Source organism: Salmo salar, chromosome ssa29, assembly GCF_905237065.1.
Source record: "Salmo salar chromosome ssa29, Ssal_v3.1, whole genome shotgun sequence".
In the NCBI taxonomy this organism is placed as follows: domain Eukaryota; kingdom Metazoa; phylum Chordata; class Actinopteri; order Salmoniformes; family Salmonidae; genus Salmo; species Salmo salar.
Genome location: NC_059470.1, coordinates 37,487,504 through 37,509,034, shown reverse-complemented (window position 1 = coordinate 37,509,034; position 21,531 = coordinate 37,487,504). Strand labels below are relative to the sequence as shown.

The following is a 21,531-nucleotide window of genomic DNA, read 5'->3' as shown; positions in this document are numbered from 1 at the left end:
GTAAAACCAAAAAGGAAGCGAAGCCAGGGGGAAAAAGCTATGTTACAACCTATGTGTTGTGATAATTGCGTTGCTTGCTCTGTAACCTGTTAGTTCTTATGCCTTGACACCATAATATATACAGTGCATTCGGAAAGTATTCAGACCCCTTAGAATTCTTTCACATTTTGTTACATTACAGCCTTATTCTAAAATGGATTTAAAAAACGTCTTCATCTATCTACACACAATCCTTCATAATGACATCACCATCACCCATAATGATATCACAATACCCCATAATGACATCACAATACCCCATAATGACATCACAATACCCCATAAAGTCAAAGTAATAAAAAGGTTTTTAGAAATGTTAACAAAAAAAACAAAAAAAAACACATAAATACCTTATTTGCATAAGTATTCAGACCCTTTGCTATGAGACTCGAAATTGAGCTCAGGTGCATCCTGTTTCCATAGATCATCCTTGAACTATGTATACAACTTGATTGGAGTCCACCTGTGGTAAATTCAATTGATTGGACATGATTTGGAAAGAAACACACCTGTCTAGATAAGGTCCCACAGCTGACAGCGCATGTCAGAGCAAAAAACCGAGCCATGAAGTCGAAGGAATTGTCCGTAGAGCTCCAAGACAGGATTGTGTTGAGGCACAGATCTGAGGAAGGGTACCAAAACATGTCTGCAGCATTGAAGGTCTCCAAGAACACAGTGGCCTCCATCATTCTTAAATGGAAGAAGTTTGGAACCACCAAGACTCTTCCTAGAGCTGGCCACCTACGGTGAAGCATCGTGAGGCAGCATCATGTGGTGGGGATGTTTTTCAGCGGCAGGGACTGGGAGACAAGTCAGGATCGAGGGAAAGATGAACGGAGCAAAGTACAGAGAGATCCTTGATGAAAACCTGCTCCAGAGTGCTGAGAACCTCAGACTGGGTTGAAGGTCCACCTTCCAACAGGACAATGACCCTAATCACATAACAAAGACAAAGCAGGAGTGGCTTCGGGACTCTAAATGTCTCTGAATGTCCTTGAGTGGCCCAGCCAGAGTCTGGACTTGAACCAGATCGAACATCTCTGGAGAGACCTCAAAATACAGCTGCAAGAAAAGTTTGTGAACCCTTTTGGAATTACCTGGATTTCTGCATTGATCACTCATAAAATGTGGTCTGATCTTCATCTAAGTCACAGACAGTAATAGACTAACACAATCTGACTAAACTATTAACACACAAACTGTTGTAATTTTCACATTTTTATTTAAGACATTCATCATTCATAGTGCTACGCTGTTAAAAGTTTCCTGTAGCTGCTTATAAGACTTGCACAACGTTGCGGAGGAATTTTGAACCATTCCTCCTTACAAATCTGTTTCAGTTCATCAATATTTCTGGGTTGTATTGATTGCACAGCCCTCTTCTTGTCATGCTACAGCATCTCAATTGGGTTAGTCAGGGCTCTGACTTGGCCATTCCAAAACACATATCTTCTTTTTTTTCAGCCATTCTTTGGTTGATTTACTTGTGTGCTTTGGGTCATTGTCTTGTTGCATCACTCAACCTCTCTTATGCTTGAGGTCCTGACATTCTCCTGTAAAATATCTTGATACACTTTTGAATTCATTGTTCCCTCAATGATGGCATGGTGTCCAGGCCCTGAAGCAGCAAAGCAGCCCCAAAACCATGATGCTCCCTCCACCATACTTTACAGTTGTGATGAGGTTTTGGTGTTGGTGTGCAGTGCACTTTTTTCCTCCACACATAGCGTTGTGCATTTTTTCCCAAAAGGTTTTACTTTTGTCTCGTCTGTCCACAGCACATTTTCCCAGAAGAGTTGTGGAACATCCAGGTGATCTCCGGCAAACTTGAGACGCGCCGCAATGTTTTTTATTGTTGACAGCAGTGGTATTCCTTCGCGGTGTCCTTCCATGAACACCAATGCAGTTCAGTGTTTTTCTCACAGTGGACACATGAACACCAGACTTTCATTGTTTGTAGAGTTTTCTGAAGGTCTTTTGCTGTTACCCCTCACATCTTTTAGGATTGCTCTTTGTGCTCTCGGAGTGATCTTCGCAGGACACCCACTCCTAGGGAGATTAGCAACAGTCCTGAATCTTCTCCATTTGTAGACAATTTGTCTTACCGTGGATTGATGAACACCAAGGTCTTTAGCAATGCTTTTGTAACCTTGTCCAGCTTTGTGCATCTCTATAATGCGTCTTCTAAGGTCCTGTGAAAGTTGCTGGGATCGAGGCAAAGGTTCACACGAACCAATCTTTCTGGAAAAAAAAAGATTTGTTATTAACCAGGTTTTGCGTGCCTTTATTTATAGGGCAGGGCACCTGTGCAACCCACGCCTCCAATCTCATCTCCTTAATTGAAACACCTGACTTCAAATAGCTTTTGGAGAAGTCGTTAACACAGAGGTTCACTTACTTTTTCCAGCCTGCACTGTGAATGATTACTCAATGTCTTCAATACAAATTTGAAAAGTACAACTGTTTGTGTGTTATTAGTTTAGTCAGATTGTGTTTGTCTATTATTGTGACTTAGACGAAGATCAGACCACATTTTATGAGTAATCAATGCAGAAATCCAGGTAATTCCAAAGGGTTCACAAACTTTTTTTTCTTCCCCCCCAACCTGATAGAGCTTGAGAGGATCTGCAGAGAAGAATGGGAAGCATAATGCCTTCTGCTGCCAATCCTTTTCTGCCAGCTGAATATACACTGCCTACTGTTAAAGATAATTAAATGTTCTCTCTATCGCCATGAACCATTTGTCCTTAGTCTGTTTCTAGTATCAAATGAAGTTGGATTACTCTCTGTGATAGTTTATTAAAACCATTTAGAGGTTTGCCAAATGCCTCAGCCTTCTGCTGTTGCCTACTTTATCTACAGAACTGGCCGAGACAGATTGAATCAGACTTAAAGGACTTTAGTACGGAGAAAAAATGTATGAAATGTATGAAAATGTATGAAATGTATGCATTCACTACTGTAAGTCGCTCTGGATAAGAGCGTCTGCTAAAATGACTAAAAATGTAAATGTAGTTGACCTTTTGGGTGGGACAGTCTGTCTGTCTATCTGCTTTCAGGAAGTCAGGGTTGTAGTGTGTGTGTGTGCCGTGTGTGTACATATCTGTTTACTTACGTGTGTGTGTCCTGCCCCCTACAGCACAGCAGTATGTTGGATCTTTTGAGTACTGAAGACAACGAGGGCTGTACTCCGCTCCACTACGCGTGCAGACTGGGCATCCACGAATCTGTCAAAAACATCCTGGTTCTACAGGTCTCTCTGGAGAGCAAGTCCAAGGACAAGAAGTCAGCCCTGCACTTCGCTGCCCAGTGAGTGTTGTTAGGCGAAGTGGTGGATGCATTGCCGAGACAGTGCTGAAACATCAAACCATGGGGGTTTGATGTTTCAGTGCCACGTTTTCATTTTCACTCCAATTCTCAAACATTATTATGCAAAATATGCATTTGTGTTTAGTGAGTCCGCCAGACCAGATGCAGTAGAGATGACCTTGTGTTCTCTTGATAAGTGCATGAATTGGACATTTTTCCTGTCCTGCTAAGCATTCAAAATGCAATGAGTACTATAGGTTGTCAGGGAAAATATATGGAGTCAAAAGTACAGGATTTTCTTTAGGAATGTGGTGAAGTAAAGGTTGTCAAAAATATAAATAGTAAAGTAAAGTAGATACCCCCAAAAAACAACTTAAGTACTTTAAAGTATTTTTTACTTAAAGTACTTTACACCAGTGATGATGACTCAATCTTTTGCAAGAGGGAGGGTGATTTCTGATTTCATCGGTCCTCATCTTGCGGCTCAGACACTTCGTTCAGGATAAATGGAGTTAGCCATTTAGCAGAGGGGAATCCTACGAAGCAAGCTAGATCTTCTCAGGGTTTTCTAAAGAGGGCCAGCTTCATTTAGCTTCACATTCCAACTCAGGCTTCATCCGTAGGCCTACAGTACTATGACGGTAGATATTTCTCGTCCGCCTACCGCTAACTTTAGCCAGGCTTGTAACTGCTCGTGCATGTCACACGTGGCTAGTCGAACACCAAACTCTTCACTGGGACAACGCTGAAACATCAATCCGGGCGAGTCTGTGACACATTTTCATTTGTGCCGAAATAAAAATGAAAGAAAAGTTATCTGCAAGTTTGCTCTTAGAAATGCCATCTTTATTTTTTTATTACTTATCGTTATGTGCTTATTAATGCACGAGCAGCTTTTTTTCTCCACTCCTATCGATAAAATAATTTTATAATAATACTTTGATTTGTCATACAAAAAATTTTTCTGTGCGTGAAATTTCAAATACATCATTACTAAGTAATGTGATAGGTATTATCATAAAATTCAAAAAAATTCAAACAAAATAACATTTGATTAATTAAATATTTAATCAGTCTTCTTCCTCAAATGAATGGAATGATGACGCAATGAGGAGCAGGTTAGTTCCTAAGGATTCATATAGATTTACCTGACTAAAAGGTGAGCCACATTCGTATGACTGGTTGTCCTGAGTTGAACTCAGAGTTGACCAAAGTTACCTAGCTAAGTCCCCAAACCTGATTTGTAGGATACCCCTCAGGTTAGTTCTGAAGGATTCTTTGCCATAGAATTGTACCTGGCTAAAAGGTGAGTCATTTTTGTGACATTGGTTATACCGGTTGTCACCTTTTCTGTCGGGTTCATATTCCCAAAGTAGCCATACAACAAATGATAATGTGAATCTCTATTAGGCTGTATTTGATACAGTGCAATTTATAGCCTACAGACGAATTGGAAGGCACATCAAGACAGTTGATATTTTACTTTGAAGTATCTTTTCTACTACTGTATGTACCCTACTGTATTTTCGATTTGTTTTAAGTAGCCTAGACAGTGTCTCAGAATTTGTGGGCAGAAGGGGCAGATTGGCCATCTGGCAATTCTGGCAAATGCCAGATGGGCTGGACTATTTTTTTGTTGGGTGGGCTGGTCGATATTGACACAAAAATATAGTTTTATATATTAAAAAAAGCAATATAAAAAGGTGACATGGCTGGCAGTCCATGCATGGGGCTCTTCAGATTTTCTTTGTAAAGATTTTTTTTTTTATAGCAATTTCACTGTCATACTAATCTATACGAAGCCTTTGGCTGATCAGTGGCCAACGGCCTGGCCGCCCTATCAAGATTGTCCGGCCCGGTTTTCTGATAGGCTGAGCTGAGGTCATGCAAACTCACATTCAAAGTCAAACGCTGCAAAGAGATCAGCTCTGACTCCTGTCCTCCGTTAGACAGCCAAGATCATGGATAGTGAAAAAATAGAAAGGCTGCCTACGTAACAGTATTGTTTCTATCATCTCAACCTGGGCTTGAACCAGGACCCTCTGCACACATCAACAACAGTCACCCTCCATGCATTGTTACTGTCACAGGTGTCGTAAGGAGTGGACCAAAATGCAGCGGGTATATTGATCCTCTTCTTTACTTTATTAAAGAGACGACACTTAAACAAAACAAACGTCGAAAACAGTCCAGTAAGGCGCACAGACTATACTAGGAACAACCACCCACAAAACACAAGTGAAAAACGAACACACTTAAATATGGCCTCCAATTAGAGACAACTACAACCAGTTGCCTCTAATTGGAGGTCATTGAAAAACTAACATAGAAATAGAAAAGCTAGATAAACACATATAAATAGAAAATATAGAACATAAACCAAAAACCCCCGAACCACACAAAACAAACACCCCCTGCCACGCCCTGACCAAACTACAATGACAATTAACCCCTTTTACTGGTCAAGACGTGACAGTTACCTATCACTCAGAGCAAAGGGAACCAACAACTTCAAGGTCTCAGAGCGAGTGACATCACCGATTGAAATGCCACTGCTAACTAGCTAGCCATTTCACACCGGTTACACCTATATACGTGGGTATTATATATTTAGTTAGCGACCTAATTAATGTTTTGATTTTTCTTGAACACTCAAGTTAATCTGACAATTATATTAGTTAGTGCACATACAGATCTATGTAATTCATCTCTATTGAACAAAACAAAAAAAAATCGTGAAAATTCTGGAGTCCTATTTTGACAGTAAAATATAACAACTATAGTCTAATTGTTAACCCAAAATGCATGACAATCACTGGATTAGTTTGCTCGTCAAAATATCTTGAATCGTTCATTCCTGCTTGGACATGTTAGATGAAAAAAATCGTATTTCTTGATATACCTCAGTAATCTATTTATTATTTACTTCTTAATAAAGCACTTTTAATGACTTTATCAGATGATTAATCATAATTTCAGTCAGACCAAATCATGGGCTGGTGCCACCAACTGTAAGGGTCAGACACAACAATAGCCTTTGCTAGTAGAGAGTACTTAGCCATCTTTTATTTGAACCTTTATTTAACTAGGCAAGTCAGTTAATAAGAACAAATTGTTATTTATAATGACGGCCGACCAAAAGGAAGAAGGCCTCCTGCTGTAACGGCTGTCGTAGAGAGGGGATCAAAGCGCAGCGTGTTGATTGCTCATGATGAATATTTATTTAAACTCAGAACACTAAAGAAAAAAATAACGAGAAAACGAAAGCGCACAGTTCTGTCAGGTACATAAACTAAACAGAAGACAACTACCCACAAACACAGGTGGAAAAAAACCCTACTTAAGTATGATCTCCAATTAGAGACAACGAAGACCAGCTGCCTCTAATTGGAGATCATCCCCCCCAAAAAACATAGAAATAGAGAAACTAGAATCTAAACATAGATATACAAAACATAGAAAAAACACAAAACACCCCCCTGTCACGCCCTGACCTACTCTACCATAGAAAATAACATCTTACTATGGTCAGGACGTGACACCTGCGGGGACAGGGGTCCGGGATAAAAAAAAATATATATATATATATATATAAATATAGGACATCACAACAAGAGAGACACCACAACACTACATAATGAGAGACCTAAGACAACAACATAGCATGGCAGCAACACAACATGACAACAACATGGTAGCAACACAATATTGTAGCAGCATAAAACATGGTACAAACATTATTGGGCACAGACAACAGCACAAAGGGCAAGAAGGAAGAGACAACAATACATCAAAGCCATCACTAGCCGGCTGACACCCGGTGTCACAGGATCCAACGAAAGTGGCGCCCCTCCTCGGTCGGGCGGCGCTCGGCGGTCGTCGTCGCCGGCCTATTAGCTGCCACCGATCGTTGGTTCTGTGTCTTTTGGTTTTGTCTGTCTGTTCCGCACCTGTTTTGTGTCTGTCATTAGTGGGGCCTTATTTAGTGTGTGTTTTCAGTTGGGGTGTTGTGCGGGATTGTTGATTGTCCACTCAGGACGGTGGTCCGTGATTGATACATTTTTACTGACAGGTTTAGTCAGAAGATTTACCGGGCTGCGCCCCTTGCTTTTTGTGCCGTGGGAATATATTTTATTTCGCTGTTTGCATTTTGGATGTGCTGGCTGACGTCTTATTTTTTCTCTCCGGACCGTTTTGCCCTGTGCTTTGGGTTGGTCATTATTATTACGCGCCCTCCTGTTTTGGCGTGACCGTTTTGTGCCGGAGAAAATAAAGACGATATACTTTACCTCTGCTCTCTGCGCCTGACTCCAACCACCACTCCTAGAATCCTTGACACCCGGTTACAACCCTGTACCTTATAGACCTCTACCCTTTAAACATAGAGTTGGAATCACTGGCCACTTTAATAATGGAACACTAGTCACTTTAATTGGGGCGGCAGGTAGCCTAGTGGTTAGAGCATTGGAATAGTAACCGCAAGGTTGCAAGATCGAATCCCCAAGCTGACAAGGTAAAAATCTGTCCTTCTTCCCCTGAACAAGGCAGTTTACCCACTGTTCCTCGGCCGTCATTGTAAATAAGAATTTGTTCTTAACTGACCTGCCTAGGTAAAATAAAAAAAGTGTTTAGATACTGCTTTACTCATCTCATATGTATATAATGTATTCTATTCTACTGTATTTTAGTCAATGCCACTCCAACATTGCTCATTCTACTAGTTATATATGTCTTTATTCCATTCTTTAACTTTTAGTTTTGTGTGTATTGTTGTGAATTGTTAGATACTACTGCACTGTTGGAGTTAGGAACACAAGCATTTAGCTACACCCACAACATCTGCTAAATATGTGTACGTGACCAATACAATTTGATTTGACTTTGAAAAATTTGAACAAATTGCGGTAAAAGTAAAGGTGTGTGAGTACTATCTGAATGCGCTGTACGGCACTATAGCCTAAGTCTTGGTTTTCATGACATATAAGGTTTAAGGAGACAGACAGACATGCAGACAAAGACTAGTTACCACAGCCACAAATGGCTAAACCTTGCCTATTTCTACGATTTATTATCTTCAAATCAGATTTCAAACCTAACTCTAACCATAACCTTAACCACACTGCTAATGTTATGCCTAACCCTGACCCAAAAATGAAGACCAAAAAGCAACATTTCATTTTCATGAATTTTCACGATATAGCTAATTTTTACTTTGTGGCTGTAGTAACTAGTGACAACCTGTCATCAAGGCAAAGTGTGGCTACTTTGAAGAATCTCAAATATAAAATATATTTTCATTTGTTTAACATGTTTTTTTGGTTACTACATGATTCCATATGTGATATTTTATAGTTTTGATGTCTTCACTATTATTCTACAATGTAGAAAATAATAAAAAATAAAGAAAAACCCTGGAATGAGTAAGTCCAGACTTTTGACTAGTACTGTATATTATTTCATCCCCCTCATCCCACTCTTCCCACTCATCCCCTCCCTCTCCCCTCCTCCCCCCTCCTCCCCTCACCCCCTCCCCCCTCACCCCTCTCCCCTCACCCCTCATCCCCCTCATCCCACTCATCCCACTCTTCCCCTCCTCTCCTCCTCCCCCTCCTCCCCTCCTCCCCTCACCCCCTCCTCCCCTCACCCCTCCCCTCCTCCTCCCCCCTCCTCCCCACCTCCCCCTCCTCCCTCTCCTCCCCCTCACCCCCTCATCCCCCTCTAACCCCTTACCCCCCCTCATCCCCCTCACCCCCTCATCCCCCTCCTCCCCCTCATCCCACACACACACCTCTAACTCTCCTCTCATCAGATATGTTCATATTAACACCAGGTAAACCTCTAACTCTCCTCTCATCAGATATGTTCATATTAACACCAGGTAAACCTCTAACTCTCCTCTCATCAGATATGGTCGTATTAACACCAGGTAAACCTCTAACTCTCCTCTCATCAGATATGGTCGTATTAACACCAGGTAAACCTCTAACTCTCCTCTCATCAGATATGGTCGTATTAACACCTGCCAGCGTCTGTTGGAGACCATCACAGACTCCCGCCTGCTGAACGAGGGGGATGAGAGAGGCTTGACTCCCCTACACCTGGCCTCTGGAGGGGGACACACCAAAGTGGTGGAGCTGCTGCTTCGTAAAGGAGCTCTCTTTCACAGGTACTAGCACTGACACGCCTGTACATGACTAGGCTGTTCACAGTGAGGCACTGACACGCCTGTACATGACTAGGCTGTTCACAGTGAGGCACTGACACGCCTGTACATGACTAGGCTGTTCACAGTGAGGCACTGACACGCCTGTACATGACTAGGCTGTTCACAGTGAGGCACTGACACGCCTGTACATGACTAGGCTGTTCACAGTGAGGCACTGACACGCCTGTACATGACTAGGCTGTTCACAGTGAGGCACTGACACGCCTGTACATGACTAGGCTGTTCACAGTGAGGCACTGACACGTCTGTACATGACTAGGCTGTTCACAGTGAGGCACTGACACGCCTGTACATGACTAGGCTGTTCACAGTGAGGCACTGACACGCCTGTACATGACTAGGCTGTTCACAGTGAGGCACTGACACGTCTGTACATGACTAGGCTGTTCACAGTGAGGCACTGACACGCCTGTACATGACTAGGCTGTTCACAGTGAGGCACTGACACGCCTGTACATGACTAGGCTGTTCACAGTGAGGCACTGACACGCCTGTACATGACTAGGCTGTTCACAGTGAGGCACTGACACGCCTGTACATGACTAGGCTGTTCACAGTGAGGCACTGACACGTCTGTACATGACTAGGCTGTTCACAGTGAGGCACTGACACGCCTGTACATGACTAGGCTGTTCACAGTGAGGCACTGACACGCCTGTACATGACTAGGCTGTTCACAGTGAGGCACTGACACGCCTGTACATGACTAGGCTGTTCACAGTGAGGCACTGACACGTCTGTACATGACTAGGCTGTTCACAGTGAGGAAGACAGTGGCACAGATTTTGTCATTAAAGGTTTGCAACAGATCAATCTGTAAATATTGGCGTAGGAGTAGGATCACCAACATTTCTGTAAATTTCCCAAAAGCCCCTTGTTATTCTGAAATCCCGGATGGAATATTACTAGAATCAGGAGGGAATAAATAGGTAATCCGGGATTCTTCAACTGAGATTTCTGGGAAATGTAGCTGAACCCCTGGTGTGTTATTGTCACTGGTGTATTCTGTCTCGTCTCTCTCTTCCTTAGTGATTACAAAGGGTGGACCTGTTTACACCATGCGGCGGCAGAAGGGTACACACAGACCATGAAGATCGTCCTGGCCAACAACATCAAACTACTGGACAAGCTGGATGAGGATGGGGTTCGGACAACCTTTGTTTCATTCAGACTACTGTCGTGTCTCTGACTCCTTTAATGTGATGACAAGCTATTTTATCAAATCGATTACCTAACGTTTGATTAATTAAGTGATTGAATTAAACCATACAACATTCAACTCGTTAATAACCTGGGGCACCACGGAAGAGTTACTTCATATAGAGCGGCTACCTCCCAAATCCACTCTTAAAGTAAAATGATTGGTAATCTGCACGAACCCAGCCTTTACTATGAATCATCCATACACCAATTGTCTCAATTATTTATTTACTAACTAATTAAACAATTACATATTATACAATACATAATAACATTACACTGTAAATACCATCCCTAGTCGCTAAACAAAAACAGTTTGGTTATAGCAAGATAAATTCAGAGAGGAAAGGGGGGGACAGAGGAATAAAAAGGAACATGGGTCTCTATTGGACATGGGAATCTATTCTCGCATAAATATGAACGCATATGTACTTTTATAATCGCTCGTTCGGATAAAGAAATGTAATCAGTATTTACGATGGAGCTGGTGATATGAGGCTCTGGTTTTCCCAGTCGAGGTCGCCATTCTGCTTTGTAGACTCTTCCGGGTCGTCGTGGAGTGAGATGTTCATCTGTGTCGGTCAATGTTCTTACTAGATTTGCTACCTTTCCAGCTGCAGTCTATTAGGCTGTAATCTAGGACTCACTTCTTCTTGAGAGATCAATAGTTCAGAGTTCAAACCATTTCACGTGTGGAGCAAGCTCTCATGTTTTCTGGCCGGTAGAGTTGAAATTAAACTTTTTAAACGTGAGGATATGTCCTCGCGGTATTTGGAACTGAGGTGACATTTTGTCACGGGGACTTTTATTCTAGAGTGGAAAAGAGGTTGGTTTTTCATTTCCAACCAATGCCTGTTCACTTGGGCGTGATGACTGACTGGGCACAAGTTACCATAAAACAAACACTTTTCATTTTAGAAGACTAAATCACATTGTTATCTTTTCAAAGGTATTCTTATACTTTGTCAAACATTTTATCCAACATTCAGATGCAAGCCTCGTAACTGAGGAACCTGTGTAAACAGAGTTGGGGTAATGTGGCCGTTTCCACATTCTCTAAATTAGGAATAATGTTTAATTCTCCAATTTGGGGAGGTAGGAGTATTTGGCGGGAGAGTTCCTTTGTTCTACTGTGACCCTCTCTCTCCCATACTGCATGGTCAGGGAGACAAGAGTCTCTGCAAGGAATTTATGATGTGGTTTTAAAGTCATAAATCTGACCTGTTCCCTCCTAACAGGAGAGGGGGGGTTGTTCACATTTCTTCTAGCCGAATCACTGAAAGGGCTAGCATCATGACACAACCTTTACGTTTCATTCAGACATCCTTTATGTTTCATTCAGACCACCATTACATTTCAATCAGACCACCTTTACGTTTCATTCAGACAACCTTTACGTTTCATTCAGGCAACCATTACGTTTCATTCAGACAACCTTTATGTTTCAGACAGCCTTTACGTTTCATTCTGTCTTTCGCTAAGTTCAGGACATATCAGTTTTGTATACACAATTACATTTTTAGCTGCCATATGTAAAAAAAAAAAAAAAAAAAGATATTTAGCCTAGCTAGACATTCTAACAGCAATCATCACCCCTGTTGGAAGTAAGATTATTTATTTTGAAATGCTTTTATTCTGCAGAGACTCCTCACTGAATGAATTAATCATTAAACGTTCCTCGAGATGTGTTGATTAGGTGACGATGTGAATTCACAAATCTTGTGTTGTTGTTCTGATCAGAGCACAGCGCTGCACGTGGCAGCCAGGGAGGGCCAAGTAGCTGCAGTGAGACTGCTGCTACAGAGAGGGGCGGAGATCAGCCTCAACAAGCGCCACGCCTCCTTCTTCCACGAAGCACTGCAACACAGGAGGAAGGATGTGGTCAATGCCATCATCGACAGTGACAGGTTTGATCAGTCATGTGGGCTGAGGGTTGCAAAATTGCCCAAATCCCCTAGGTTTTGGTTCCTGGTTGGAATATTCCAGAACGTTAGTTCAGGTCATCATCGACAGTGACAGGTTAGCAGTTTCCTGGAGTTAGGAGGGAGTAAGCAGGTAATCTATAGTCCTCCAACCAACATTTCTGGAACACCTACAGATTTGGGGAAAGTTACTGGAATTTTACAACCCAAGTCCAGTCGGTCCCTAACCCTTTTGTGCCATGACTAGGTCAGGTCATCAGGACAGGAACAACTCTGAGCCCTGTAGTCTGGATACTTTCAAAGACTTGTGAATGTTCTTGGATCCTTCCAGATAAGCACAGTGCTGTGTCCATGCATAATTTGTTTGTTTGTTTATTGCAGATGTAGTGACACCCTGATGACGTTCAAACTTGGTGCTGGCCAACGTTGTCCAGTGTTGGACCTGGTTGACTTGCTGCCAGAGTCTTGCAAGGTTTGACCTCACACACCTGAACAATTCCAATACAGTATATTATTGTGAAATGATGGCAACATGCAGCAATGAAACGGTGTAAACGGTATATATGCCTACTGTATGTAGTCATCTTTGTTGTAGGCTTGGGCATTGACTTTTTAAACAAATCTGTAGGAAAAGTGTGCAGCGTTGCAAAATACCAGTAACTTTCCTAAAATTCGCTGTTTTTCATGAAATCCCAGTTGAAGGTTTCCCAAAATCATGAGTGAATAAGTAGGAAATCCAGAATCCTCCAACCAGGATTTCTAGAAAAATTGGGAATTTATTAAGGAAAGTTAATGTAATTTTGCAAAGCTAACCAACAGTGATTAACCAGATGACAATGTTCCCTGTTATCTCCCTGTAACCTGCTCAGCACCTACTGGACCGCTGCATCAGAGAGTCAGAGGATGATGACAACAGTCCTGACTATCATGTGTGTGTAAATTCTACAGTGTGACTTTAATTGTGAAACGTGAAGTCTTAGTGTCCCTGACTGGTTTCCATTTTTTTAATCATCGTCCTTACACTACCATACACACTTAAAACTGTATACTTATAGAAAAGGATTGACTTATTTGCTCTCTCTTCTTCATACAATTATACATGTTGTTTTTCTTTCTATTGTGTAGATTGAGTACAATTTCCAGTGGCTTCAGGCACCGATAGCACTAAAGAAACACGCAAAGACTAACAAAAGCCTGAAGGTCCAACCCCTCGCCGCTCTGAATGTAAGTAATTCCAATACAAGTACAATACTCTCTCCTTAGCTTTCTATTGTTGATCTACTGTAAGAGCAAGGCTGCGCTGTTACAGAATGTGGATCCCTGTGACAGACAGATCTATAAACAGTCTGTTGAAGGTCTACTGAAAATGAAACGTTTGGGTATTAAAGATCCATTAACGGTTGGAAGTATCAAGATCACCAGGGTGCTGGGCATCAAGATCACCAGGGTTCTGGGCATCAAGATCACCAGGGTTCTGGGCATCAAGATCACCAGGGTTCTGGGCATCAAGATCACCAGGGTTCTGGGCATTAAGACCACCAGGGTTCTGGGCATTAAGATCACCAGGGTTCTGGGCATTAAGACCACCAGGGTTCTGGGCATCAAGACCACCAGGGTTCTGGGCATCAAGACCACCAGGGTTCTGGGCATTAAGACCACCAGTGTTCTGGGCATCAAGACCACCAGGGTTCTGGGCATCAAGACCACCAGGGTTCTGGGCATCAAGACCACCAGGGTTCTGGGCATCAAGACCACCAGGGTTCTGGGCATCAAGACCACCAGGGTTCTGGGCATCAAGGCCACCAGGGTTCTGGGCGGTGAAGTACAACCTGTTGTTCTCTCTCTCTCAGGCGATCGGTGCAATCTGTGATCACCTGGCTCTCTGGGCATCAAGAACTCAACCAGGTTTTCTCTGGGCGATCAAGACCTCACCTGTGTTCTGCAGGCGATCGTAACACAACCTGTTGTTCTGGGCTCTCGACCACTCTGAGGCATCGGACTACAACCTGTGTTCTCTCTCTGAGGCGATGGTGAACTACAACCTGTTGTTCTCTCTCTCTCTTGAGGCGATGGTGAACTACAACCTGTTGTTCTCTCTCTCTGAGGCGATGGTGAACTACAACCTGTTGTTCTCTCTCTCTGAGGCGATGGTGAACTACAACCTGTTGTTCTCTCTCTCTCTCTGAGGCGATGGTGAACTACAACCTGTTGTTCTCTCTCTCTGAGGCGATGGTGAACTACAACCTGTTGTTCTCTCTCTCTGAGGCGATGGTGAACTACAACCTGTTGTTCTCTCTCTCTCTGAGGCGATGGTGAACCACAACCTGTTGTTCTCTCTCTCTCTCTGAGGCGATGGTGAACTACAACCTGTTGTTCTCTCTCTCTGAGGCGATGGTGAACTACAACCTGTTGTTCTCTCTCTCTCTGAGGCGATGGTGAACTACAACCTGTTGTTCTCTCTCTCTCTCTGAGGCGATGGTGAACTACAACCTGTTGTTCTCTCTCTCTCTCTGAGGCGATGGTGAACTACAACCTGTTGTTCTCTCTCTCTCTCTCTCTCTGAGGCGATGGTGAACTACAACCTGTTGTTCTCTCTCTCTCTCTGAGGCGATGGTGAACTACAACCTGTTGTTCTCTCTCTCTCTCTGAGGCGATGGTGAACTACAACCTGTTGTTCTCTCTCTCTCTCTCTGAGGCGATGGTGAACTACAACCTGTTGTTCTCTCTCTCTGAGGCGATGGTGAACTACAACCTGTTGTTCTCTCTCTCTCTGAGGCGATGGTGAACTACAACCTGTTGTTCTCTCTCTCTCTGAGGCGATGGTGAACTACAACCTGTTGTTCTCTCTCTCTGAGGCGATGGTGAACTACAACCTGTTGTTCTCTCTCTCTCTCTGAGGCGATGGTGAACTACAACCTGTTGTTCTCTCTCTCTCTGAGGCGATGGTGAACTACAACCTGTTGTTCTCTCTCTCTCTCTGAGGCGATGGTGAACTACAACCTGTTGTTCTCTCTCTCTCTCTCTCTGAGGCGATGGTGAACTACAACCTGTTGTTCTCTCTCTCTCTCTCTGAGGCGATGGTGAACTACAACCTGTTGTTCTCTCTCTCTGAGGCGATGGTGAACTACAACCTGTTGTTCTCTCTCTCTCTGAGGCGATGGTGAACTACAACCTGTTGTTCTCTCTCTCTGAGGCGATGGTGAACTACAACCTGTTGTTCTCTCTCTCTCTGAGGCGATGGTGAACTACAACCTGTTGTTCTCTCTCTCTGAGGCGATGGTGAACTACAACCTGTTGTTCTCTCTCTCTGAGGCGATGGTGAACTACAACCTGTTGTTCTCTCTCTCTCTGAGGCGATGGTGAACTACAACCTGTTGTTCTCTCTCTCTCTCTGAGGCGATGGTGAACTACAACCTGTTGTTCTCTCTCTCTCTCTGAGGCGATGGTGAACTACAACCTGTTGTTCTCTCTCTCTCTCTCTCTGAGGCGATGGTGAACTACAACCTGTTGTTCTCTCTCTCTCTGAGGCGATGGTGAACTACAACCTGTTGTTCTCTCTCTCTCTCTGAGGCGATGGTGAACTACAACCTGTTGTTCTCTCTCTCTCTCTGAGGCGATGGTGAACTACAACCGCATAGAGCTCCTTACACACCCCGTCTGCAAGAAATACCTGGAGATGAAGTGGTTAGTATTCACAGTGCTTTAGGATGCATCCTAAATGGTAGCCTATTCCCTACATAGTGCACTACTTTTAACCAGGGCCTATAGGAATATATTACAATTCTTCTATGAAGTGGTCAGTGATTATAGTACTGTCTTCTATGAAGTGGTCAGAAATTATAGTACAGTTGCAAAATTTCCTGAAACTTTCTAAAAATTTGCAAAAAAAATACTTGAATTTTCTTTCCCTGTTTCAGAGTGATGGAGGTTATTTTACACTCTATTTTGCAGTGGGCAGGTTTTTTTCTGTTCATCGATTCTTCTATTTCCTAACTCCAGGGTGGCCTACGGGAGCGTTGCTCACCTTCTGAACCTGTTTGTATACCTGCTGGGTCTGCTTCCTCTCACCCACCTCATAGTGAGCCTGAGACCCAGCCTGGACTACACCGGCCCTGACAACACCACGGCTGTCACCATGGTGCCCATTTCCTTCAGAGAGGTATAATACTGTACGCTAATACCCGCTGCATGGCTATCAAACGGCAGGTTTGAGGGGGGGGCGTTAGGCTAGTGAATAACACAAGATGGAATAAAAATAACATATGACTGTTAGGATGTACAGGTTTAGTGGGCAAACAGTTTCATGAAGGGGGATTTTTCATTCGGTAGCATATGAACAACACACTACTATAGAACACCATTTCCCTCTCTGTCCTGGGGGATTCAAATCATCAACATCATCATCAGCGTTGAATATTTCATTATGCTGTGTAGTGCCAGGGCAACAACAACAAAAAAATACATCAAAATAAACGTTTGCACCTTAAGGTTCTGAGGGCCGAGTTTGAGAAACACTGCTATAGAAAGACAGGTGCCAACATAGTCAAGGTTGCAGGTTATTGAGTCAATTCATAAAACACATGACAACTGTCTCTAGGTAGAAGAGGCATGACACCCAGAGCTCTCACAGGACACACTATAAGGGGCTACCTCCCAAATGGCACCAGCTTCCCATATAGGGCCCATAGGGGCCTGGTCTAAAGTAGTGCACTACATAGGGAATAGGGTGCCATAGGGCCCTGGTCTAAAGTAGTGTACTATATAGGGAATAGGGTTCCATAGGGCTCTGGTCTAAAGTAGTGCACTATATAGGGTGGCATAGGGCTCTGGTCTAAAGTAGTGCACTGTAAAGGGAATAGGGTACTATTTGGGATACACTCTAGGTGATGTCATGGCAGAGATAATGTGTTCACTCCTCACTCCCCGGTCCAGTAGGAGGAGAAAACTATTATTAATGTGGCCTTATTGGCCAGGGCCTCGTTCCCAGAGCCTCGTTTCCCAGAGCCTGTTGGCCAGGTCCTTATTGGCCAGGGCCTCATTTCCCAGGTCCTTGTTGGCCAGGCCTCGTTTCCCAGAGCCTCGTTGGCCAGGTCCTTATTGGCCAGGGCCTCGTTTCCCAGGGCCTCGTTTCCCAGAGCCTTGTTGGCCAGGTCCTTATTGGCCAGGGCCTCGTTTCCCAGAGCCTTGTTGGCCAGGGCCTCGTTTCCCAGGGCCTCGTTTCCCAGAGCCTTGTTGGCCAGGGCCTCGTTTCCCAGGGCCTCATTTCCCAGGGCCTCATTTCCCAGGGCCTCGTTTCCCAGAGCCTTGTTGGCCAGGTCCTCATTTCCCAGAGCCTTGTTGGCCAGGTCCTTATTGGCCAGGGCCTCGTTTCCCAGAGCCTTGTTGGCCAGGGCCTCGTTTCCCAGGGCCTCGTTTCCCAGAGCCTTGTTGGCCAGGGCCTCGTTTCCCAGGGCCTCATTTCCCAGGGCCTCATTTCCCAGGGCCTCGTTTCCCAGAGCCTTGTTGGCCAGGTCCTCATTTCCCAGAGCCTTGTTGGCCAGGGCCTCATTTCCCAGAGCCTTGTTGGCCAGGGCCTCGTTTCCCAGGGCCTCATTTCCCAGGGCCTCGTTTCCCAGAGCCTTGTTGGCCAGGGCCTCGTTTCCCAGGGCCTCATTTCCCAGGGCCTCATTTCCCAGGGCCTCGTTTCCCAGGGCCTCATTTCCCAGGGCCTCATTTCCCAGGGCCTCGTTTCCCAGAGCCTTGTTGGCCAGGTCCTCATTTCCCAGAGCCTTGTTGGCCAGGTCCTTATTGGCCAGGGCCTCGTTTCCCAGAGCCTCGTTTCCCAGAGCCTTGTTGGCCAGGGCCTCGTTTCCCAGGGCCTTATTGGCCAGGGCCTCGTTTCCCAGGGCCTCGTTTCCCAGGGCCTTATTGGCCAGGGCCTCGTTTCCCAGGGCCTCGTTTCCCAGAGCCTTATTGGCCAGGGCCTCGTTTCCCAGAGCCTTGTTGGCCAGGGCCTCGTTTCCCAGAGCCTTTTTGGCCAGGGCCTCGTTTCCCAGAGCCCTGTTGGCATTAAGATCATAGCTAGAACCATATTATGATATCTTTAGTAGCCGAGCTGTTTCCCAAACCCATTGTTACTAAAGTTACACTTGAAAACGCTTGTTATGTACTGACTTCCTACGACAACTCGTAGAACAGCTACCTACCGAGCCTTCAGAAAGTATTCACAACCCTCGACTTTTTCCACATTTTGTTGTGTTACAGCCTGAACTATTCTCACCCATCTAAAACACAATACTCCATAATGACAAAGTGCAAACATGTTCTTAGAAATTAACCTGAAATACAGAAATATCTCATATACATAAGTATATTCACACCCGCTGAGACAAAACTTTGTAAAAGTCGAGGGTTGTGAATCCTTCCTGAAGGCACCCTTTCGGCGTGGCTAAACACATAATCAATAGGTTTATGCGTCTCTCTGTGACCGCCGATAACCTCAGAACAAAGTTGACTACAAATACGAAGTCCCCAATGTCTTTTCAATTGTTGCAAAAACAAAAGCGAAGAATTAAAACTATTCTTCATATGAAAACCCGAGATGACTGCAAAATAGAAATCCATTTATAGGCCTTTATATTTTAATCCAATTGAAATAAAGGTTATGTTCATTCAATTGAATTCTACTTTGCTAATTCTAGGCTACTGTCTAATTTTTTTTCCCCTCAATATATATTTCATGATGTTTAACAACATTATCTATCTATATATCTATCTATCTATCATTATTTATCTATATATAATATATTATTAAGCTAGAGAGATACATCAGTTAATTTTGCAATTGATGCGTCTCAATCCACCTCACGAAAACGTGTCCAGCGTCCAAATGGTTTGACCTACAAAACTATTACTAATCTATGGAAAGGGGAGACTCTGATGAACACGATGGTGTTCTCTGGTTTTTCTTTACGACCCCAACAAGTGTCACAGGACTCGTCTGAAGGTAACTGGTACCTTCTTTAAAAAATAAAAAGAAGTATTGTAGTTTTGTGCCTACCCCAAAAAAAGGGTTTAAAATGTGTAAAAAAAAAAAGAAGGAAAATATATATTTCCTGATCTTTCTCATATTGGATGTCCTAGATATAGGACAGACACTTCAAAACTGTCACGGGTGTCGTAGGGTAAAGACCAAAACGCAGCGGGAATATGTACACTCATCTTCTTTTATTACGGACAAAGAAGGAAAAACCCAAAACAAACACGTACACAACAACACACCGCCGAATAACAGGCCGGTAAGGCACAAAGCTATACACAGCACAATCTCCCACAAACTAACAGGTGAAAACAGGCGACCTAAGTATGACTCTCAATCAGCAACAACGATGTACAGCTGTTCCTGATTGAGAGTCACACCAGGCCAACACAGAAATACAACACTAGACCAGCCCCTTAGAAATACAAACACAAGAACATACCTAACAACCCGGAACACCTAAATCAAACACCCCATCTTACATAAATACATATCTAAATAACCCCGAACCACTTAAATCAAATACCCTTTCTACATAGATACACCACTAAACCCAGAAACACTCTACACAAAATAACCCTCTATATAAACACACAACCAAAAACATGTACAACAAATACCCTCTGCCACGTCCTGACCAAACTACAATAACAAATAGACCCCTTTACTGGTCAGGACATGACAAAAACATTGTTTATTATGAATTATTTTTTGATTGTCTTTTTTGGCCTTGATGAATGTGTTATTCAATGGGTTTCTCTGGGCTATAGTAGTATTTTTTTGTATGGGTTGATACATTTTTTATTGGGGTAAATCAAGTCGGAAATGTCATAGTATACATTTTTTGAAGCCTTTTTTAAAACTCATCATGAATCTTTTTTTTTTAAATGATGAACTAAAAATGATTCATCACACCTCTCTTTCATTATGAACTGGAAATAATGAATCATGACCCTCGTACTGGAAGGTGCTCTGCAGAGGGTGCTGCTCTGCAGAGGGTGCTGCTCTGCAGAGGGTGCTGCTCTGCAGAGGGTGCTGCTCTGCAGATATTAGCAGTGGAAGCAAAATAGCCATACCTCAACCCTACTGTGGTGCTGGAATATTGTAAACAGGGGATCCTATTACAGAGGGAGGGTGCTGGAATATTGTAAACAGGGGATCCTATTACAGAGGGAGGGTGCTGGAATATTGTAAACAGGGGATCCTATTACAGAGGGAGGGTGCTGGAATACTGTAAACAGGGGATCCTATTACAGAGGGAGGGTGCTGGAATACTGTAAACAGGGGATCCTATTACAGAGGGAGGGTGCTGGAATACTGTAAACAGGGGATCCTATTACAGAGGGAGGGTGCTGGAATACTGTAAACAGGGGATCCTATTACAGAGGGAGGGTGCTGGAATACTGTAAACAGGGGATCCTATTACAGAGGGAGGGTGCTGGAATATTGTAAACAGGGGATCCTATTACAGAGGGAGGGTGCTGGAATATTGTAAACAGGGGATCCTATTACAGAGGGAGGGTGCTGGAATACTGTAAACAGGGGATCCTATTACAGAGGGAGGGTGCTGGAATACTGTAAACAGGGGATCCTATTACAGAGGGAGGGTGCTGGAATATTGTAAACAGGGGATCCTATTACAGAGGGAGGGTGCTGGAATACTGTAAACAGGGGATCCTATTACAGAGGGAGGGTGCTGGAATATTGTAAACAGGGGATCCTATTACAGAGGGAGGGTGCTGGAATACTGTAAACAGGGGATCCTATTACAGAGGGAGGGTGCTGGAATACTGTAAACAGGGGATCCTATTACAGAG

General features: G+C 43.6%; 1 protein-coding gene across 1 annotated transcript in view; it reads left to right on the top strand.

The window, feature by feature from the left end:
* LOC106590663 (transient receptor potential cation channel subfamily A member 1) overlaps nucleotides 1-21,531 on the top strand; it is an 83,337-nt gene that overhangs the window by 43,395 nt on the left and 18,411 nt on the right. The window contains exons 12-20 of the mRNA XM_045710959.1: nucleotides 3,179-3,348; nucleotides 9,350-9,514; nucleotides 10,604-10,718; nucleotides 12,515-12,681; nucleotides 13,078-13,168; nucleotides 13,566-13,625; nucleotides 13,822-13,920; nucleotides 16,310-16,380; nucleotides 16,696-16,855. Of these exons, the coding sequence (XP_045566915.1) occupies nucleotides 3,179-3,348; nucleotides 9,350-9,514; nucleotides 10,604-10,718; nucleotides 12,515-12,681; nucleotides 13,078-13,168; nucleotides 13,566-13,625; nucleotides 13,822-13,920; nucleotides 16,310-16,380; nucleotides 16,696-16,855 (1,098 nt within the window). The remainder of the gene's footprint in view (nucleotides 1-3,178; nucleotides 3,349-9,349; nucleotides 9,515-10,603; nucleotides 10,719-12,514; nucleotides 12,682-13,077; nucleotides 13,169-13,565; nucleotides 13,626-13,821; nucleotides 13,921-16,309; nucleotides 16,381-16,695; nucleotides 16,856-21,531) is intronic.